Raw genomic sequence first — 23,555 nt, forward strand, 5'->3', positions numbered from 1 at the left:
CCTCCATCTATTTTTGCTCCATCTACTTAGTCCTCGTGGAACTATTGTAGCTGACACTTACTCAGTGTCTGAATCCTAAGTATTAAAACAAAAAATGAGTTTGCTTTCATTTAAAACATACTCAGCGAATTCCAGACAAATCAATATTTATATCTACCAGAGTCTTCCATCTTCAGCAATTTTAAATTGAATATGACACAAGTGGATTCATTTACTGTTGCTTCAGATTTACATTTAATGAATGCATATAAGGACAAGCCTTAAGTATTCCCTCTGTTCAGAATTAGTCATTTGATTCCCTGATACCAAGAGTAGTATTTGTGTGTCTGTTATTTAACTGTTTGTTCTTTATGCTGCAGTGAGAAGATGCTCACCTGGGCTGCTACCCTATCCAGTTGCAATTCAACACTTAATTTCTGAGGACGACCTTCCGTATGTTTTGTAGGGAGAGAAAGGTGTATCTGCGGAAGACAAGACGTAACACCCAGTTAGACAATGTGGATATGCCAGCAATGTTCATCACTCTGTCTTTACTGCGTGCGGTGCTGAATTGTCCGGTAAAATGGTGTATTTTTACCCTGCACATGCCACAAGCATGTGCCACCTAAACTCCCAACAGCGCAGGGCTCCAGTTAAAGCGGTGTGAACAGGCACGCAGTGACAGGACAGGGTTGCAGCAAGGCAGTCCTGGCTCGACCCAGTGCTCAGTCAGCTCAGTGGAGCTTGGAGCGCTGCAGTCCCGGGGGGGAGCGAGGCGTCTCCGCCCCGGGCAGCTGCTGCCTGCTCGCCTGCGCTGCGGGGGCCTGCACGGGGCCGCGCCGGGCCCGTGCTCGCTCGCTCGTGGGTCCGCGCCGGCCCCTCCGTAGCCACCCGAGCGGCAGGAGGTTCCTGGCGCGCCGCCGTCGCGCCGGAGGCGCCGGCAGATCCGCGGCCCTGGCGGCGGCCGCGCGCGCGGGGCGGGCCGGCGCGCAGCACCGCCCACGGCCGCCGTACGTCACCAAGGAAGCGGAAGCGAGGCTCGTGGAACCACTTCCGGGTGCTCGTAGCCGTGGGAGCGGGCGGGAAGCGGCAGTAGGAGTGGGCGAGAGACGGGACGGGCCGGGCCGGGCCGGGGACGGGACCCGCCATGTGAGAGGCCCTGACAGCCCCAGGTGAGCGGCGATCCGGCCGCGCCCTGCGGCGGGCGCCCGGCCCCGGTGACGAGGCGGCCCTCCCGTGGCGGGACGGAGGCCGCTCCCCGGGAGGGAGGGGGTCCCGGCGGTTGGACAGGCCCTGGCGGGCGGCGGCGGGGCTGGGGGCGCTGGGGGCTGGGGGCCACTGCCCGCCGCGGTTGCTCTGCTCCCGGCTTGCCTCGCAGGAGCCGGCGTTGCTTCAGGTTGCCGGGCGCGGGTGGGGTGCGGGCGGCTGTGTATCTCGGTTTTGTATTAATTTTGGCCAGTTCTAACCTAACTGGGGCGCTGGGCTCTGCTGCCGAAGTGCTTGGGGACCGGTGGCGTTATTGCCAGAAGCTGGTGGACTCTGCAGCTGCTGCTGTTTCGTTAGAGGAGTTTGAAGTTCTAGTTCATCCTCACTTGCTGCAACTGCGAAGGCCCTTCAAAATCTTTGCAGACATGCGTAGCGTATATGCTAGATTTATTTAAATATAAGCCAGAATTGCACGTGGGCTTGAAGTCTGAACTGCTTTGTAAACGCTAACATAGAAGACCTAAATTATTTGATGAAAATGCATGCAGTGCATCAGAACAAAAAATGATGTTGTGTCACCTGTAGCGTAACTGTTATTCTTTGCTCTTGGAATCGGGATGAGCCTGTGCTTGAATGACTTCTTTACTTTAATGACAGCTACAAAATGTTCAGTCTATTGAAAGGAAGAGAATCACGGACTGGGTAAATACTTATGAGAAAAAATGGTGGAAATGTTCTCTTCAGATGCATTTTGTACTATTTAAACCTACTACAAAAATGTTTATTACAAATACCTGGACAATGCAATTACTTTTTTGCTTAAAAGAAACATCATAGTGAAAAATAATTTGATTAGGACTGACTAATATTTTTTAAAAGTGCTAAGATAATACTAATCAAGTACTTCCTTGTGAATCAACTCTTATTTTCATAACAATGTATAAAATTTTCCCCTCCTCCAACTTCCTAATGTTCTAAATATATATTTTGCAAGTCTCATCTTTTCAAAACAGCGAATTTCTCAAAGTTGTTGGAAATCTAGGAAATATTGACTGTGACCATTGAAGATTAAATAAAGGGTATTCTGATGCATGCACGTTATGAAATTATGCACAAAATAAAAGCTTGTGCTGAATACTTGTAAGATATTGTTGATTTAAAGTGTGTATATCATAAACCTACCTTAAGATTTATTTGTCTGGCACTTAATAGTTCTTCCAGTCTTGACTACTTGCACTTTGTCTTTTAGTATCTTTTTTTTCTTTCTTTCTTTTTTTTTTTTTTTTTTTTTTTTTTTCAGAAATAGGTAAATACAGGTAACTGCTTTTATAGTAACTTCACTGCTGGAGCCAAAATGAGTTAATTTTTTATAGCTACTGCTAATTATTCAGTGATCCTTTGTTTATGCATCAAAAGTTTTTGGTTTCACTCTTCTAATCAATTCTATAAAGACAAACAATTGTGAGGATACTTTTTTTTTTTTTTTTTTTTTTTATTTGCTCAGATAAGAGGATGGGTTTTTTTCCTATGAAATGCTGAATAGGCATGTCTAATAATTTCCCTGCCACACTTTATTGATCATCAAGAATAGCAGAATAGCATTATAGTGCTGTCAGTGTTAACATATGTGAGAGTGGCCGTATATGTACGTACAAAACACAGTGTTTTTGTGTGTGTTTATACATTTGGGTATTTAAGTAATCCAGTCCTTCAAGTAGTCTTCTCAGGCTGGCAAAAGTAACATTCTCTGAAGTGCTTCTTAGTAGCAAGTTCATCCTGTTTTGAATGTTTGCAATGTGAAAAAATGAATCTTCTTCAATTTCTGTCCAGACAGAAGTTGAATTCATAAGAACTTCTCTCCGAAACCTGTATGGGTTTAATGTATTGCTTATCCATAAAAATGATGGGGTTATGTTCTGTGACACTTAAGCACAGGACTGGTTTCCTGAGATGTGGGTTTTGCTCTTGATTCCGCTGTGGTGGTTTAATAACTTTGAGCAGAGTGTTGCATCTCTAGTTGCAGGAGAGGAATAATGACATGGGCTCTCACTGTAGTGTCTTGGTATCTGCTGATGAAAAGTGTATAAGAATTGAATTTTCTAGTGATTTCTTCTCAGCCTGTGTTGAGAATGTTTTCTTTTTCTACGTTTTATGAGGTARTGAAGTTTTAAATTCTTGTAGAGTTCCCACAGTTACAAAAGACTCTGTAATGTAGTCCAAAATAGGACTGATGCAGACTTACTTTCAAGGCTAATTTCTGATGTATGCCAAGACATATGCAGTGCTTATTACACAGTTTATTACATAATTCTGTATTTTAAGTGACCAAAATGATTATATTATTATATAAATAATTATTACATTATATAAATATAGTAAATATTATTATATATTATAATAATATATACACATCCCAGAAGTAGATATTTTTAACGTTAGGTCAAAACATCCCAGAAATTAATGCACCTTGTGAAGTAAGTCTGTAGAATGATTCATGAATGATTAGCATTTGGCTGAAAGAGAATTTGAGAACTAAATTTGTTAAGAAAGGAACTAACTGCTTCCATAGCCCGCTATTTTTGTGAGATACGATTTTTCCATAATTTCTGCATTACAATATTTTTAGACTATTACAAATGTAACTTAGTTTCCATATGGGGTTTTTTGGATGGCTTTTGATTTGGGAATCAAAAGTATTGTAGGCTGCCCAAAACAATAGGGAGCTTAACAAAAGTATAGCTAGAAGGTTTATATAAACATAGGATTATATTAGCTGGTTTTAATCAGGCTGGCAGTAGCTTTGTTTATCTGTTAGTGGTAAATTCAACAGATAAACAACTTCCCTGAGCTGAAGGGGTTTATATTTTTAGTTGTAAAAGATGCCATAAATAAAGTGTATTTTAGTCTACTGGAGAAGCTGCAAAGAAAATGAAACTTTGTGCTACAGAGGCGTTGCAGAATTTTCTGCTGTACTGTAGCATCTTTTGGGAGCTGTGTTTCAACTCTTAAATTTCCATCTGAGTCGCTAAGAGTGACTTACATATTCTGAGAAATCATAATTTCTTATTTATATACAGCGTATCTGTATATATCTCTATCTGTACTCTCCACTGTCTATGCTAAAAAAAATTGAGTAAGTTTCAAACCAAAGAACACAAATAGACCCAAGAAAAAATTGTTGTTTGTTTGTTTGTTTTTTTAAGGGTTAGTAACACTTCTAGAATTCAACATTACAAGTTTCTTAAAACTTAGAGGGGAYCTAGAGTGACCAAAATGTAAATAAGAATGATAAGGAATGATCATGCTTGACCTTATGGATACTTGGGAAAGTAAGTCTATACTTGTTTAGTATCCCATTTGAGAAAAACTTTGGAAGAAAATGGATGAAATTATCACTTCATATAGTCGAGCAGATACTTGCATTTTACCATCATTAACAGTTTGTAATTATCCCACAAAAGGCATGTTCAGTTCTAGGTGATAGTTTAAAAATTGACATTCTGGCAGTGTAAACAATGAAGGACTAAGGAATTACTCCCAAGTAAGTACATGTTGCAAATACGTATCATATTATTGCCTCTGCACCATAAATGTTTAACCTTTTTTTTTTTTTTTTTTTTTTTTTTTTTTTTTTTTTTTTTTTGAGGCATTGCGTTTTTGGCACAGTACAGTTTCTTTAAACCATACCTCAAGCCTTATTACCTTGTCTCTTGAAATTCTTGTTTCTAGTTGTCTTGTGCTCATGAATGACTGCTATTAGGTAACTTCTGGATGACCAAGTTCAGAAAGGGTGAGGATTTCGACAGTTATTTCTGCTTATTGTAGTTCTATTATTTATGTAATATGTATTAAACAGCTTTTAAATGTTAATTCTGTGTAGTGCAATTAAAGTTTTGAAAAATCTGATTTGTACACAAAGAGTTATTTTGCATGTTCCTTCCCCTAAGCTCCAAGTGTTCTCTCAACTATTGGGGGAAACATCCCTCCAAATCATCCTTTCTGTTGCTTGAGGTTGTTTTATATGTGTATTTATATGTATGTGTATATACTTGTGTGCATATATGTATGTATGGATGATATAGCATGTAAACTTCATGGAGAAGTGTATAATTATGTATATTTTCRGTCACCAGGAGGCTGTTTTTTTCATGAGCTCTAAAGACTGGAGAGTTCTCAAGAAAATAGTGGCTTAAATTTAGGAGGAATTGATGCAGAAACTAATACTACATGTTTACATAGTACTGCTTTTATGATATTTATTGTAAGTATGTTGTAGTTCTGCACAAAAGTATCTCAGTCAGTGGGAGAGTACTTTTCGCAGGAAGAGCACAGCTGTGTGTCACACTACATAAGGCCATACAAAGGCATTGTCTGTTGATTTTTAAAATGCAAAATAATGTCTTAGTAGAGTAAAACTGATTATATGATCGGTTTATTCCCTATTTCAATCTTTTTAAAAGGGGGACTCTGCTAGATGTACCCTCAGACACTACAGTATCTGGTTCCAGTTTTCCTTTGGTACAGSTAGCATTAATTATTGTGGCTGCTCTGAAGACAGTCTACAAGCAGCCGCAAAATGAAAGKAGCAAGAGTGATGAAGATTTTGTGCTAAAACTTTCTCGAACATGGCTGATAGGTTTACTAAAAATACTCTTGAATGACGTTATTATTTTGCAAACTGTTGTCTTAGATTCTTGCAGATGATGTAGTAAGTACTGAATTCTACAAAATGCAAGAGAGGTGTGTGCTAATTGATGCAAGTAGCTGGGGAGTTTTCTTGTTTTATCTCTAAATTCTGAGCAGCAGCATATAGAGTATCCATTCTTCATGTCATAGGAGCACTTCCTTTGTTTTAGTCTTAAATTTGATTATGACTCTCCTAGCTTTTCTATGTTTATCTGCTTTCAGACACTTGCTGCAATAGTAATGATTTGCAATGTCTGTTTTTTCCTGAGAAACCTATGATGCTCAGTTAACTAAAGAGAGTGCAAGGGATCTTCTCTCGCACCTTTGTGTGAATTAAAATGAGCATAAATTATATGATTCACCTGTCTATAAGAACAGTGAATCATCAGTGAGTGAATAAAATTAAACAGCCGCAGACTTAGATACAACGTTGGCAAATTGGCTTCATGTTGCAGTTATATGATGCTTCCCTGCTGTCACTGTATGGTGGCAGTAAAATGAAATACCAAATATATTTTGTCACCATCTATTATCGCTTTGTTAAGTGAAGTACGAGTTTTCATAGAACATCATTTTAAAAATAAGTGTCTTTTAAAACCTAATGAGATGTATTTAATGCATATCACTCATATTCACAGGTTACTTCAATGAACTCTTTTGTTTGAAGACATAGGACAGTGATAAATAAGTATCCACTGCTGGTAAATTGATTCTGTGCTCTAGTTTTGCCATAAAAGATCATGATGAATAAATGTAATGCAGGTGTGAAGAGAATTGGCATGATTCTTTTTTGTGTGAATGGATGATCTCCTGCAGAAATAAACAGGAACCTCTACATGTAACACCAGTGAGACAAAGTGAACTGATGTGTCAAGATCTAGCCTGTGCTCTAAAACTGGAAAACATTCAGCTGATGTCTTGGAAATGTCTTGGAAACATATCTGTGAAAACCTTAAACAGTTCTATGCAGTTATGCAGGAATGTTAAGAGATGACCTAGTCATGGACAGGTGCCTGCAGGTGGACTTAAATTTTACGGTACTTTGATTGGTAGGATATTTTAATACTAGATTAATGTAAAGCAAACAAAAAACATTACTGTTAGAGTGCCTAACATCGCTATGAGTTGTCTACGTTCTCTTCCCTGCACCAACTGCCTGAGCTTGTATAGCAGAAATGAAATTGTCTTTATTCTAAACTATTGCACTACAGTCTTGGACTTAAGGATCACAGGTTGCCTCAGTATGTCCTAAAATATCACAGAAGATACTGGTGATCTCTCTTGACTATGCTTACTTTTTTTTCTCCCCCCCACCCCCCTTCACCTCTGCTAATTCTCTGAAGATTTACGTTATGCAAGTTAAAAGTGAGTTCAAATAGTTACTGTCTCATAGCTTTGGGAAGCAAAAGTTCCTTATTTTTCCTCTGGTTAACTGTTGAGAGGAATGTTTTTTGGGTTTTTTTTTTTGTTTTGTTTTGTTTTTTGGGGTTTTTTTTTTCAGCGCATACTGTGGATAAGATCAAAGTCAATTTGCCTTGCAGAGTGCCTTTCTACTTTARTTTAATGTGAATTGCTTCACCCCAGAACTGAAGAGTTCAGTGAGACATGCTTGGAGGAAGCTGTTTAAAAAAAATTTTTGTGATGGAAGGTTTCATTTTAGCCTTTTCAAATTGTAGTACTGTTAGAGATTTCTTTCAAGAMTATTTTGAGAATAAATCACTTTGTCTTAAAGAGCTACTGGCCTTGCTAGTGTTGGTGATTAGTTGTTATTATAGTACAATACCGTTCTGAAGAGTATTTTGGTTAGTTTTACTGTAATTGGATTGTGCAGCTACCAGTTTCACTGTGTATACAAATAAAACCTTTTTGTCCATTGGGGATATAATCTGAAGATTAATATAATTTTGTAGATAGTGTTATTGGGGATTTATATGAATAAATAAGATCATCTTTTCTAAACATTATTCATCAATAAAGCGTTACATTACAGTCAGTGGTGACTGCCTCTCTGACATAGTGTGTAATGCTGAGATTTTTGCCTGGGTCTTGCCTCCCTAAATCCACACAAGAAAATTAGTACTAATGGTACTGGTACTAATCCCAGCAGGATTACTGTAGGCTCAGTAAAATTCCTGCTACAGTCCTGCCTACTTAAGAAGTTTGTATTCACTGGCAACTTCATCAGGACCTCTTCCATGAGAGATGTTTGAGAGCTTGACCAGCCAAAAGCAAAGGAGTTCTTTTCTGTCAAGCACTGGTGCTTCTGTTTAAAAATCTGTTTTACTTAATGCTTTCTTCAGAAGTTTTCAGAATCACAGGAAGCAGAAGGTGTTTTGGAAGGAAGAAACTGAGGTGGAAAAGTATTTGCAACAAGTGCATGCTGTGGCTTGTTCACTTGCATTTTTTAAGAACAGATGAGTATAGAAACTCATTGTATGCTGCTTTTGGGACTATGTTTTGTGGACTTGATCATACCACAAAACAATGTGGTATACTTCCTTTGATCAGAGGTTTTTTGTTTGTTTTTTGTTTTTGTTTTTTACTGCTTTTCCACTACACTGACACCTCAGCCTTACAGACCTTTAATTTTATCATCCTCTCCACTCACTACTAGGATCCATGTGCCATTTATTCACCTGAAAATGTTAATGGTCAACTTGTCCTTTTTCCAAGAGACAAATRAGCTCTGAGAACGAGGATGTAGAATTGCTTATGGGTTTGTGAAGGAGAGAGAGAGAAGCTCTAACAGTGTTGTACAAGGATTGCTAAGGGTCTTTTTCCTATCTATGACCTCCTCTTCCTGGTACCTATGCTTTCTCTAGCATGTATTCACAGTCCGTTTGATTCTTGTGTCCTAGGGAGTCTGAATTCATCTGGAAGTGCTAAAATGCCTTAATTAAACAGAAGTAATTGCTTTCTCCCCAGTAAGGTATAAGTGCCCATCTTTTTCCTGCTTTAAGAGTGCTTACCCTAATCCATTCCCTCAGTATGGACTAGTGCTAGTGCTGACCACTTGTATTTTAATGTTTTTGCAGAATAAGAGCCCTTAAGGAAATTCAAGGAAGGAAAGTTTCTTCCTAAATATGACAAACTTTCTGCACATTCTCGACACAAAAAAGGGAGTCATTTCTAAGGGGAATTGTATGAGGCTTGACCAAGATGTCKCACTTGAGGACAAGAATCCATAAAGATACATGGATGACACATGGTTTTTGAGAACTACTCTAATAGTTTGTACATAATCCTCAACCTAGGTAACATGTCGATCCATGTCACTTCAGGTCCAAAAGCTCTTCCTCACTGTAGCAGAGAAAAGTTCAATAAAGGATATACTGATCTTGATGCTGTACACAGTGCATAAGCCTTACACATTAATGACAGTGACTTGTATTGGGTTAATAAGGAAGCCTGCTGCCCTGTAAAAAGGAAAGGAATATTGCCAAATGCATATTCTAAYTGCTGGGCCTTCAGTCTTCCCAATAGAGTGGACATATCCACTAAGGACTTGAACAGTGTAGGGATACTCAGAATAACAAAGTTAATCTTTCCATTTATTAAATGTCTCACTGTTCTTTTGGTATATGTTTGCTTGCTTTGATGTTTGGTTTCCAATCTACTTCTTTCTTCAGCTCTCAGGCATTGAATCATTTAGTAGCTTTGCTGAATGAAAAAGCTGCCCTGTGAAARCTGTCTTTTTATAACTGTGATCATATTCTTGTGTTAACCTTCTCTTAGTCCTTATTTCCCTTGTCAGCTATAAGAGTATATGAAACGTCTTACCCCCTGCTTTTAAATAACAATTGCAAAAACTCAAGTGAAGTCTAGTTTGCCCATTCTGATGTACTCTGTGACGCTATGGTAGCTTACAGAACATGTTTAGCAATTCTGATGATCTGATTTAGGATGCAGTGTGGGAGTTCCTGACAGTTTTCACATTTGACTAGCATTATGTCTTGACTTAGGAAGCTGACTGTCTTATTTTACAGCTAAGTAGAAGTTCTGTTTTTGAAGATAATGAACCCTATTTTTAGGTGCCAGTCAGCTGATGTATCTTGAGTTCTTCCTTGTAGGCTTTTTATCATATTCCTGGTTGTTGATGTTGTTCTAGAAGAGTTCCTAAATTTTCATAGATTGTTCATTTAAATTGTTCATGTGTCCTATTACAGCAAGACATAAAGGGGGAAAAGAAACCCAACAGTAATTTGTGATATGTTGGACATGTTTCCTGCATCAAAAGTCAGTAGGTGATGTTGAGGCCTGTTTGTCCAATTCGAAAAACAGGTATGGTTGTAATTATGGTTGTAATTAGACTTCTGCGTTAATATAAGAATAGTAATAAAAGTCTGAAGATTCTTGGGCACTTGATTAGGGGTACAGTCTCAGAATTGTAATGTGTTGTCTGCTAAAGAGGAGGATTGTATATTTGGTTTATGTGATAATACTTCATGAAAAAATTGCTGAAGTGCTTTTCTTTAGATCTTGTTTTGAAATGCGTACATTTCTCTAACACCTCTTACAACTACACTTCCCAGTGTACAAGGAAAGTTTGAAAATTTACAGATTAGGAGTTAGGTTAGACTTAAAAAGCAAATCATTTTAGCTAGCGAATTACTGCAGTGTCATAAAGATCTATAAATGAGAATATGCAATAAAACTTGATTTGCTCAGATCATGGTTTATTTAAAAAAGGGATGGGGATGACGGACAACTATGGAAATTTAGGTACTGAGTGTTGCAAACATGTAAACTTGCAAATAGAAACTTAATGATACCATAAAAAGAAACTCAAAAAGTTGCAAGTTCCTAGGTAGTTCCCATACTTTTTCTTCAAATACTGCTGCACATACTGATACAAATTCAGTATTTTCTGGAAATCTGTGGCACCCTGGGTAAATAGTGTGGACTGAGTGACATGTCTCCTTCAAGTGGAATTTCCTTGTTTTGTGAGGCCAGTATTGAATGATTTTTTTAATATACGTAATTATTGAGATTAATTTCTATGGAGGCAATTTTTTTTGTCTAGACTAGAAGTGTAATTGATGTAGTACATTAAATTCCTCTGAAATAAATTTGACATATTTAGATCYTAGGAATGCTTTTAAATTTGTGTCTGAAAATACATTTGTCAAAGGATGTTACATATTACTGACAAACAAATTTCATAGATATATGTTTGCATACTGAAGTCCTAGAACAACAACAAAAAAAGCACTCTTAAATATATGTAATAAGCAGTGAATGAGGCTGTGGCTTTTCTTTAATAGGTTTTTCAAACTTCATGAAATACCTTCCACAAGTCATTCCTGGGTAATTTAACGGTGCAGTTCCCTGTGACTATCAATGAAGTCACTTACTTCAAGATTCTGAAGCTTTTGACCTGCTTAGCAACTTTAATATTCTTCTGGAGAACAGGAATATTGTTCTTTTGCACGGAGTGAAATTAGGAAGTTTCTTTTCAGTTAGACATAAGAACGCTCAGGGAGCCTGTAATATGTCATGAGTAATTGAATTGCAAAGATTGCAAAGGCATAATTTGAATGACAGAAACATGAGAAATTAAGACCTTAATCTTTGTATCATATCTAGCATTTATACCAATTGTTCTCTTGTAACATACTTTAAATAGATAATTGTGATGATGTAGCTTCACCATGAGTAAGAATTTATTTTTTAAATGATAAGTTGTGTATCCATTTTCAGTTGTAAATCCTTCTTTTTTTTCTTTCAGATTACATTTTACATCAGTAGAAATGGACAGCAGCAGTTTCATTCAGTTTGATGTGCCTGAGTACAGCAACACTGTTCTGAGCCAATTAAATGAACTCCGCTTGCAAGGAAAGCTATGTGACATAATTGTGCATATTCAGGGTCAGCCATTTCGAGCCCATAAAGCAGTCCTAGCTGCCAGTTCTCCATATTTCCGTGACCATTCAGCATTAAGCACCATGAGTGGCTTATCAATATCAGTTATTAAAAATCCCAATGTTTTTGAACAGTTGCTTTCATTTTGTTACACTGGAAGGATGTCCTTACAGCTGAAGGATGTTGTTAGTTTTCTAACTGCAGCTAGTTTTCTACAGATGCAGTGTGTCATTGATAAATGCACACAAATACTGGAGAGTATTCATTCAAAGATCAGCGTTGGCGATGTTGACTCTGTCACTGTTGGTGCTGAAGAAAATTCAGAAAATCGTAACGGAGTTAAAGACAACAGCTACTTTGCCAATCCTATTGAGATATCTCCCCCCTATTGCTCTCAGGTGCGACAGTCAACAGCAGGCAGCGATCTTAGGATGGAAACTACTCCAGGCAAAACTCTACGTAGTCGTCTGCAAGAAGAAGGGCATTCAGATCGAGGAAGCAGTGGGAGTATCTCTGAGTACGAGATTCAGATTGAAGGTGATCATGAGCAAGGAGACCTGATAGTAAGGGAAAGTCAAATTGCAGAGGTGAAAGTTAAAATGGAAAAGTCTGACAGGCCAAGTTGCTCCGATAGTTCTTCCCTTGGTGATGATGGATATCATACTGAAATGGTGGATGGAGAGCAAGTGGTGGCAGTAAACGTTGGTTCCTATGGGTCTGTGTTACAACATGTTTATTCATTTACTCATGCCTCATCACAGGCTACAGGAGTGTCTGAAACCTTTGGAAGCCTAAGCAGTTCAAGTCCTTCAAGGTCTATGCTGAGCTGTTTCAGAGGGGGGCGTGCACGCCAAAAACGAGTATCCACTGGTCACTTGCATAGTGATGTTCAGGGTCTGGTGCAAGGGGCTGACAGTGAAACCATGGTGAGCAACCCAGGATATGAAAATAGTCCACGGGAAAGAAATGCAAGAGGTCATTGGTATCCATACAGTGAGAGACTAATTTGTATCTACTGTGGAAAGTCTTTCAACCAGAAAGGGAGCCTTGATCGACACATGCGATTGCACATGGGAATAACTCCTTTTGTGTGCAAGTTTTGTGGGAAGAAATATACCCGCAAGGACCAACTTGAGTATCATATTCGTGGCCACACAGATGACAAGCCCTTTCGCTGTGAGATCTGTGGAAAATGTTTTCCTTTCCAGGGTACGCTAAACCAGCATTTGCGAAAGAATCACCCTGGGGTAACAGAAGTACGAAACAGGGTAGAGTCTCCAGACAGAACAGAGGCATTTGTGGAACAGAAAGTAGATAATGATGCTTCAGCTTCTGAAGCTATGGATTCTAGTTTGGACATTCATGCAATGTCTAACACATCTGATTAAAATACTACATTAAGTGCAACCCAAACAAGCACATTAATAATACTTTTTAAAAATTTTTTATTCTTTTAGTAATCTTCAGTACAACAGCCTGGAGAAGACTACATAAATGTTTGTTGTTTGTGAAGGAGGCTGTTTTTTGGTTTGTTTATTTTCTCTTTCTTTTTCTTCTGAAGATGCTCAAAATACAAAAGACAGTGTACTGGGGAAGGGATAGGAAAAGTCTGCAAAAGTGTCCCTATTGTTTTATCTGGCAAGACACAATTTCTAGCAGAGAAAGATGTTAAAATAAGATCGGCAGCTCTGCTGGATATACCAAGAAGCCGTAGTCTCCCTCATTTTATTTCCTTAATCCTGTTGCTGGTAATGAGGGTTATGCAGGACTAGCGGGGGAGAGAGTATATCCATTTGATTCTTCCCATGCATCACAATGGATTCTGTTCACTTTTTACTAACTGTTTCTGGTAGTTAGTCTGTTTATATATATAAAATTGCTTTATATATATAAAATGCTTTCACTTTTCCTATTCTGGTTGAGGTGAATGTAAAAGTATGTCAAGGGTTATATTATGTACCAGTTTTTCAACTGCTAGGTCTTCTCTCTGCCTAGGATTTAGGACTCTGGACTTTGGGAGGATGCTTTTGGTTTTTAGAAGAATATTTGGTTTTTATTTTATTAAACTATTACTTTGTGTGCAAAAGTGAGCAAAGTGAATTACCTTGTTTTAATAGCTTTGCTTTATAACATAGGTAAACCAAATGCCATAAATCTATTAAATTATGGTTAAATTGTTTGGGTTTTTGTTAGTTGTCTAGAACACAAGCTGGACAACCTGTGGTGCTGACCTTTTTTATATATATAGAGATAGATATAGATCTATATATATATATATAAAAAAAAATATACTATTAGCAAACCTAAAAGTAGCATTGTGGTTTTAAATGTGTTTTTACTGGCCTCAGAATCTACCTTCATTTCGTACTGTAGAAACATACCAGGTAACTAAATTTAACTTCATCACTCTTTATGGTTGGCTAATACTAACCTGAAAGGGATGTTGTAGTTTAATCTACAGTACTTCCAAGCAGTGTTGTAATGGGTCTCTTCACAGAGAGCTGTTTTCAGGTGCACATTGACTTCCTACTTACAGCTCCAAGTGATATGTCAGCACTTGGAATTTGTATTTTTTGTATAAAAAACATACTCTATGGGAATTGCGAGCAATATGTCTGTTATTTCATGTGTTAGTATTATGAAGAGTTGCTATGGCTTCCCCATTATTTCAGTGGTTGTTTTCTGTATAAAGAAACCAACAACAACTTTAAAAGTACTTTAAATCTTTCTGTTTCATTGATTTTTTTTTTAATATGGTGCTAACTTCATCATTTAGGTCAGTATAATATATAAAATGTGAAACCTAATGGTAACAGTGAAACAAAAGCAAAAAATGAAATAAAATAAAACAATAGCTTATGAGACCTCAAAAGCATGAGCTGGCAAACACTACTGTGTAAAATTCTACCTGATAAGCAAAATTAAGTTAATCACATACTTCTTTAAAATACAGAGGAACTACGCTTTATATAATTGGCCCTTATGTTTGTTTAGCAAATATTGAAAATATGTCTGTGAATATGTTGTTTGACTCCTGAAATTTAGAAAGTAAAAGCTCATTCCTAAATTACAGGAAAGCAAAAAGGTAGGTTTACTATCTTGTAATGCTTTTTGGGCTCCTGTAGCTCAAATTGCTATATGTAGATTTTTAAAACACTTTTCAGGCCCTCCGCCCATGAAGTTGGGGCATATTTGTGCAGTAGCTTTATAAAATACACTAGTTCTTAATGTTGTGACAGTCTGCAATACGGATTAATTTTAATAAAGATTTACAGTATAAACCCAGCTTGCTCCATAGGAGCAGTTTCAGTTAAATTGAGTACCTAATTTGCCTTTTCCTCCTAAAACTGCCTAAGAAAGAAGGGTGGTGGGTGGGAAGGGGGTTCTCTCCTTGAAGTAACAATAGAACTTTTGTTTCCAGTAAGGGATATTATACATCTGTTTAGGGGAGGTGGGATCTCTATATGTTTACCCACTTAAACACACATTGGTGTTTCTGATACTGTTTTTTCTTATATGTTTTTTAAGTACTTAAATGCAAAAAATTGTGTTTTGATAAATTAAGATTGAGACATGCAAAATACAAGAAATTCAGTTACTCTTAACTCTTCATCTTGGACCTGTGCTGTATTGTCTTTGGCGTGATAATTTTCACAGTAGTGTGAGTTGAGGATAGCAGGATATGAGCTACTAAAAATGTTTCTTGAATTTTTCTGTCACAATCTTAACATTATTTAAATATAGTTCTTTGTAAAGTTATTAAACTGGTTTGAGTTTACCAAAGAGTGACTTATCCAAAATTGTCTCTGACAAAAAAAAAAAATAAACAAACATCACTTTGATTGTACAAGTTCAGGTTCAAAACGTAACAGGACTGTTAAGGGGCAGGAAATGATCACTTTTTTTACAATATCATGATTCAGCAGTTTGCAAGTTCTGCTTGCTCCTATTCATGTTGATATGCCATTTATTTTTTCCACTGCTAGCAGTGTTAAGAATGATCAAGCCATAACACAGTACTGTAAAGTTCAGCAGTGCTTAAAAGATGCATACATAGGTAAGCATAAAACATCATTGAGCATTATATTTACACTTACAAAGTGTGTGACTCTGGTAGAAAACGAACTTCAAACCTGGCAACAGCAATTAAATTGTGCCTTGTCACATAATGGTATGCCAGGATTAACATTGTCATGAAACATGAAACATTATCTAATGGAAGTTCATTTCACAAGTCCACCAGGACAAAGTAGGCTGTGTTATTTTAAGCAAATTATGAAAGTACTGTACAGTGTCTTGTTTCTGTACAGTTTTAGGTTAGCACAGAGCTGTTATACATTTCATTTACAATAAATGCAGAAGTCAATAAATATATGAAGAAATATTTGACAACAAAATAAATCATGAAATCATATAGGCTGGTTCATAATTGAGTCTCTTCTTAATCTACCTTTTAATTATATAGACAAATGTGAAAACAGTGACAGTGTCCTTTTGTCTAGATGTTTTTCCTATTATAAACTGTGAAAATAAAGGATTTTATATCTTTGCTAATGTTTGTGATTTAAAACAGTTACTTTAGTTTTCTTAATCAGTTATCTTCTGTATCATTTCTAATAAGTTGTAAATACATTTAGAAAATAGTTATGTAAATATTTAGAGTATATTAGAAGTTCAGTTTGGTCAATATGGCCTCAAGATTGGCTCTGCATTTTAGTGTGAATTCTTTCAATAACATATAAAGGATACTGTCAATTCACTGTTCAGCAGAATATACTGTAGGCTTAAGTTGTTGGTTTTTAATTTTCCCAAGCATAGATTCATGTTTTGTGCTGCAGCCTTTGGTTGACTTTTAGACAAAACAATGAGGCCTCTTAATATGTTTAGACTGAAATATGGGAAGGAACAGCAAGAATATCAAGGGCTGGGAAAAGATTGAATGAGCTTTACCTTCAAAATTATATATCATTTCTTTTTCTTTTTTTGTATTAGTTTACTGTGATTCTTTTATTGTCATTTTTCTAAATGAGTTTCACATGAAACCATTGAAAGGGACTCAAATATGCAACACCTAATCTATTTTGCAGGGGAATTTTACCCTTGAATGGTGCTTTTAGACTGGTCAGGGTTATTTATTAAATTTTATATTTGAAAGTATTTGGGGAATTGTGTAAATTCTTTATATGAAACTGTTTAGTTCATGAATTGTAAATTTCATAATACTCAGTGATTGAATCAGAAATTTAGTAAAGTCATTCAGAATGTTCAAATTTTATGACTTTTGTGCATTTTGCATCTTTTAACAAGTGCCAGAATAGTTGTATTTAATATTGTAATTTTAATACTACTTGCACATCCCTGTGATAGCATTAACTTAGTTATGCAAGTTTACATTTAAAAAAGATGCTAAACAAGTAAGCTTGGGACATATGTTCCTGTTTTTCTTCAGGGGATGTGAAGCTAAGTATCAATAACTGAGCGGGTTTTCTTGTAGTTTATGAGTAATTCCTGCTATGGTAGATACAATAAACTGCTGTTTCTCCAATTTACATATGCTATGAATTCAACCTTTGGACTTACATTGCAAGTCTCTGGTTATATATCTGATTAGAAATAGAAATCTTGCACAATTTTAGCAGTGTTTTTTTCTGACTGAAAAATGGTATTTTTAAATTACTTTTGTTTGTATGATTGTTTTTCATGATAAATATTTGAACAGTTTGAATGACTTGACTTGGTGTCATTATCTTGCAATATAAACCGGTAACCTCACAACTCCACACTTCATCACCATGTGAAGTAAATGAAGCTAGCTAAGCTGATGCTGTAACAATTAATAACTTGCCATTAAGGATTATTTTATAGCATGAATTTTAAAATATTTATTCAAATGATATTTTACTCTTGTATTCATTTTGTTTTTAGATTTGTGACATGAATATTTCAGTGCTGCTTTATTTTGTTCTGATGAATTTGTTTCTTGCTTGTAAAATGCTTTTTTTATGGTATAAAGTCAATGGGAATTGCTGTTTGTAAATTAAAATGCTTCTAGAGCAAATCTGTGGTGTCAGCGTCTAAATTCAGATATTTAATTAATAGAGGACTTGTGTTTTTATCACTTCAGGAAAAGCCTCTATAAAAAGTTGCAATTTAATACAGATACCTAAGTATCAGTTGAGAATCAAAAGACCTTTATAGACAAATAACTCTGAAGTTTCTCTTCTTTGMCAGCTTTGCTTGTTTAGTTCTGAACAGGTAATCCTTTCAGTATTATGCTCCAAAACCTTGTCTGACTCTTAAAGCAAATGAAAAACCTTCTGGACTGGTGGTGGCAATCTGTCTAACACCAAGCTGGATGCAAGTCAGTTGGGTTGGGAGGTATATTTTGTTTCCACAGCAGCTTGTTATTTTACATCATACGTAATAGTAGAACTAATACTGTTCTCACCAAGTGTAGGGTACCCTTCCTAGACCATAAGCTTGAATTTAGCACAAGTAGCCAGCAACTGCTCAGTTACTTTCAGCTGTCTGATGGCAAAGCCTTGTTTCATTGCAGTTGGCCTGGCTGTTGACAACTCCGTAAGTGCCTTTGTAACAAGCAACTTCTAGTAGTAGTTTAAATACATCTTTAAGTAGTATACTATCACTGATTTGCTGAGATAGTCATCCTTCCTGGAACAGCTAGAATCTTGCAGAAAGCATTTTTGCTTTATAATTTATGGAAACACATCTGTTATTACTAAATTTGGTTAAAATTTACTGGCACTGTGGTCAGCTTTTCAATGTGTATGAGATGTATGTAGCAAAGACTTGTTCTTATAATAAAGTTTAAACAAGTTGTAAACTTACGTGGAAGCATGAGGTGTGTTTACATAGTGTTAATGCAGTTGAAAGATATAATTCTCTTGAGTGGCTCCTCCTTCCCAGCATCCCCCCTTTTCTTCCATACACCTTACTGCCTTCATCTTCAGAATGAATAACTATGCAAGCAAAACATCTGTTCAAATCTCCTATCTTACAGAGTCTAAAAGAACAGTCGTGTCTTGTTTATCCCACTCTGCATTACTTGTGGAGAGTGGAATTAACTTAATGTTGCTTTTATCTGAGGAGAGAAGGGGGGCAGAACTCAGTAAACTTCCTAGATTCCCTCCCCCCCCCTCCTTTTTTTTCAGTTGGCAGAATGGTTTCATCTTGTCAGGTGCTTCTAAAAGTTGGAAATAATACATAGTAAGGCTGTATCCATGGAACTCGGTGGAGCTAACTTTCAGAGCTGCTCACCAGTTCCTTCAGAAAACATTTGCTGTTTCCTCCATTATAAACTACTGTCCACAGAACAGTAATACAAGCAGCTTTAGCTGTTACCTGTATAAGCTTGTGGGTTAGAAAAAGCATGGGCTGAAATACTCCTTAACAATTGCATTATAAACATTATAGACTGGCTTACAGCAGATAGTCTGTGTGCAGGATGCTGCCACAGATGTTACATAGCACTGGCCAACTTGTGGAAATTGCTTTTAGTATGTGAGTATGCAGGACGGGCTGCACTGCAGCAGTTGTGCTTCTTTGACCCCCCAGTACAAACTGAGCTTTCTTCTAGTTACGTAAGAACTATTTGAAAGCCAATAATGCTGAGCAGGCAGAAGATCAAATATGAGGTCTCACTTCCTGCCAAACACATCTTAAGTTCTAGCATTTAAAAAAAATAAAAAAGGTAGACTAGCATCAGGGAAAATCCTGATGCTCTTTCCCTGCAGCTTAACAGAAGGCTTCCAAAAGCAGTACTGAGCTCTGCAAAAGTATCTTTCTGTGCTGTCATGGTATTATAGATCCCTAACTGTGAATCAGACTTCTGTTGAGTAAGATGTGTTCTTATGTAAGTTTGTTTTCCAAAAAATCTTGTGTTGTGCTAAACAAAAGACAACAGATGTAGACAGGAGAGAAAAAGAAAGGAAGGTGTTGGTCAGTGGCAAGTTGCAGTCAGCCACCCTGGACTTCTGCTGGCATTGAAAGAAAGAAAGGCTTTGAAGGATGATATTTAGGCAATTTTGCAAGGCTGATGGAGAATTCATTGGTATGAGGCAGTATCAGATAAAGTACAAAGATGCTTGTCTGAAAACGTAGTAAGTAGGCAAAGGACAGTGACCCTGGCTAGRTACAAGTAAAATGTTGCTTTTATGTTGATATGATGATAAAAAATAAGTATATTGAGGATGGATGGAAAAGCTCTTAAAAGTGAAGATAAGCAATTGTTTTTTGAAAATAAAATGGGGGAAAACAGTGAAGAGAGGAATCTAAAGAGAGAGCACTGACATGACCAAAGCAACRAGCTTAGAAAACTGTCTGATAAGTCAAAACTAGTCAAGGTAGTCAAATAAAGCAAAAATGAAATTGAAATTATGACATTACAGTCAAATTTTCATACTGTGTACAACAGCATCTATTCAAGRCATGCATAGTGTATCAGAAGATCAGAAGGTATCTGAATGCAGACTTTCTTAACAATAATTTCTCTCCTTTTGTCCCAGAAGAAAATTCTTCAGAGTACAAGAACCGCAGGGTCCACAGTGCTTGGAGATAATACAGCATAGGTCAATTTTCTGCATAAACTGGCTGGTAGCTTCAGGTAATAGACCCCTTCCTTGCGTGTTACTGACACATGAAATAGGAGAAATTGTGAGGGTACATATCAGACTACTTTAAGATTTAAAAATATCTCTGGATTTAATAGAATAATGCAGCCACTTTGGATTTAACATTTGAAAATTACTGAGAGGGGTTCTCTGTAGTTCTTTTTTTCTTCTAGCTAACRTTTTGCTGCATAGGATTCTAACTTCAACTAGCTGTATAAAGTGATACACCATTGACCTTGGGCGGTTCAGATTTGTTTAAAGTTGCAATCCATGGCAATAATGACAGTGCCATAGTACAGTATGTATGGTTAAACTTCAACTCATCTGCTTGTTTTAGCTCATAAAGGAGTTTGTCCCTAATAACTTGGAAAATACTTCAGGCTGTTTCAGCACAGGTATCCAATAAAAGAATTGTGTTGTACAAACCAAGACAACTTATTTCCAAAGCAATAATTTGGTAAAGTCCAAAAAAAAATTGTCTCCATTATTTTTATGCCATGTTGACAGACAAATGCATACAAGAAAGTTATGATTATCAAAACTACCTAATGTTTCATCATTCATCAAAGAGGACTTCGAGGTCTAAGGTAGTGCTAAGCCTGAACTSTTTATCAGAACTGATTTCATTTGGTTCATTTCTCCTACTTTTGTACATAGTATATCTTGTTTCCCTAAATCCTGGCTGCCAGTTTYAGTAGAACAGGTATTGTGAACAGGGACTTACAGGTGTCCAGCGTTGTGGATCTCTGACTCTAGCTAGTGGGTATCAATGTTCTGGTAACATAAAGATTTACAGGACGTCACTCAGCACTGCTATGTGTGATCAGCAAAGGAGATCCAGTGCTGGAAATTACAACTTCTGTAGTAGATTCAGCAAAAGGAAAGATATGACTATTTCCATACAAAGCCTTACATGGGGATGGGATGCATAGCAGAGGTAGGTTATATTTAAAATCCACACTAGAAATTTTGGCAGAGATTCAGTCAAAACCCCTTAGGAGATGCAAAGTTTTATGTTACACTGAATGGAATATTAATTCTAGAACACATTACTGATAATATCAATTTGTACTTATTTACCCAATGCCAATATTCATTTTATTTGATGCATTTTGGTGATRTGTTATGTAAAATGCTCTGAAATTGGCAACTTTTCTCATTTTGGCTGGGGCATCTGAATTTGGCAACAAGGAGAAAAAGCAGAGTCTGAGATGGACCACTTGTGGAAACAGTACTATAAGTTACTTCTCTTAGCCAACTGGGGGTCGGAAGGCAAAGCTTATGTAAAGAAGCATTTAAGAAGGCTAATGAGAAAATTTGTTTTATGTTAAAAGATTTAACTGTCCTGTGTGTACCTGCAGACACACTCCACAATATTTTTTTAATCAATGTAACCTTGAAACAGCTTGAGGGCAAACTAGAATAGCCAATGACCATGACACTTTGTAGAATTTATTTTCTTGCAGCAATTACCATGGAGAAAAAAACTGAGTCTGATCCCACAGACGCTTCATTTCATTACACATATCAAACAGCACATTTCAATTTTACTGTGCACGGATTTAGAAAATATTTAAATTGAGCATTCAATGCATTGAACTACAGACAGAAACAGTTCACTAAAATTTTGGGAAATTGTATGGCTAATGTTTTTGTTTTTCAAATAAAACTATTCTTCCATGCAATGTGCCARCCTTTCAAAGTAACTCAGGCTGGAAGCTGTTTGTCCTACAGGTACTGCTAAGCAATGCACACTTTCCTCTAAAATTTCTGGCTTCAGCTCCRCTAGAGCACAATAGAGCAAATGATTTCCACTCTGTCCTATGCCACTTATACTAGGACACTAAGGACAACAGTTCACAGGCTGCAGTCATTTTCAGAAAATCTAGCTACTAGTATCTCTAGTTTTGTCTATGCATTTATCTTCCACCAGGAGGTGCTGGTTAACTTTTTTTTAAAATACAAGTTACTTGTGGATAATTTAAGTTTTGGGTCGTAGTGGCAAGCTGAAACAGAAACTAAGTTAAAAACAGTAAGATAAATTAAGAATTTCCAATCTTTGCTTATTATGATACCCTGAACAGTGACATCGGGTAAGTAATTCCCCATTCTTAGCAGGGAAATGTTCATACCAGTATTTCAAAAAGGGTACTGCTGTAAAGCAGAAGGGTGCTGCTGTATTCAGGCAGTGGACACTTTCACTTTGCAGTAGCTTGAGCATAAGTTTGGAAACCCTGATTTAGAATCTTCTAATTGTTAGGATAAAGTTAAGCAGAAGCAACTACCTTGCAGACTGTTTTTCCTGAATCTTTGTAGAGATACTAGTGTCCTAGTATAAGTGGCATAGGACAGAGTGGAAATCATTTGCTCTATTGTGCTCTAGYRGAGCTGAAGCCAGAAATTTTAGAGGAAAGTGTGCATTGCGTAGCAGTACCTATAGGACAAACAGCTTCCAGCTGGGGAATTCTCCTAGTGTCTAAAGGATAGCCTACTCTATTGYAGTCTAACAGAATCGTCTATTCTCTAAAGAGTAGCCTAGCCTTTAGCAATAGTCTCTACCTCTTAAATGATTGGAATACAATTTATATACATAAATTAATTGTATTCCTTCAGCAATTCTGGGGGGAAAATTGTAGAGGAAACACCTTTTCATATAGTGCATTTGACCTCGATTTGGTTCTTGGAATTTTGAGCATCAGTGTCAACAAGCACATCCCAGCTCTATGTTAAAAGCTATTTTTGTAGTTTATCCTTGAAATGGATCTTTCTGGCGCGGAAAGAAAGCTAACGTAGAAAGACCTGCACCTGTTCTGGCCTCGCTAGTCTTATGCCCTCCGGCAGTTACCGCCGATAGACGCCCAGCGCGCCGGGCCCGCGGGCACCGCGGCTCCCTCGGGCCGCCCTGCCGGCGGGGCGGGGCGGGGCGGGGCGGGGCGGGGCGGGGCGGGCCGGGCCGGGCCGGGCCGGGCCGAGGCGGTAGCCAAGGGCGCCGCGGCGGCAGCTCCTGCGCACTGGCTTCTTATTTGCATGCTCCCGCCCCGGCGCCGCAGCGATTGGCGAGCTTTCCCAGGCGGAGCCTCAATTGGATAGAGGGCCCGTCAGTTTGGCGTGCCCTGTGCCCGTCTCTCATTCCCCTGCGGCCGGCTTGGGCCTCGTCCTTGTCCGCGGCGGTGGCGCGGGCGGGGGGCTCGG

General features: G+C 37.6%; 1 protein-coding gene across 3 annotated transcripts; it reads left to right on the plus strand.

Moving 5' to 3' along the window:
• The first annotated feature begins 1,044 nt into the window (after positions 1 to 1,044).
• ZBTB34 (zinc finger and BTB domain containing 34) lies at positions 1,045 to 17,791 on the plus strand. Of its 3 annotated transcripts, none has more exons than XM_085300491.1 (3): positions 1,066 to 1,151; positions 1,439 to 1,887; positions 11,600 to 17,791. In XM_085300491.1, exons 2-3 carry the CDS (start codon positions 1,850 to 1,852, stop codon positions 13,119 to 13,121), a joined length of 1,560 nt encoding a protein of 519 aa, XP_085156617.1. In that variant the 5' UTR covers positions 1,066 to 1,151; positions 1,439 to 1,849; the 3' UTR covers positions 13,122 to 17,791. The 3 variants fall into 3 exon arrangements, with proteins under 3 accessions (XP_085156620.1, XP_085156617.1, XP_085156619.1); XM_085300493.1 differs by having other exon boundaries at positions 1,112 to 1,151; positions 1,477 to 1,887; XM_085300494.1 differs by lacking the exon at positions 1,439 to 1,887 and having other exon boundaries at positions 1,045 to 1,151.
• Positions 17,792 to 23,555: the final 5,764 nt, after the last annotated feature.

Source organism: Rhea americana, unplaced genomic scaffold, assembly GCF_003343005.1.
Source record: "Rhea americana isolate MKP2758 unplaced genomic scaffold, rheAme1 scaffold_164, whole genome shotgun sequence".
In the NCBI taxonomy this organism is placed as follows: Eukaryota; Metazoa; Chordata; class Aves; order Rheiformes; family Rheidae; genus Rhea; species Rhea americana.

What these genes read in the sequence shown, in the direction of transcription:
- ZBTB34 (XM_085300491.1), top strand. Translation starts at nt 1,850, where the DNA reads ATGTTCAGTCTATTGAAAGGAAGAGAATCACGGACTGG. An exon ending in GGAAGAGAATCACGGACTGG is followed by an intron (nt 1,888 to 11,599) that starts GTAAATACTTAT and finishes TTTTTCTTTCAG; the next exon opens with ATTACATTTTACATCAGTAG.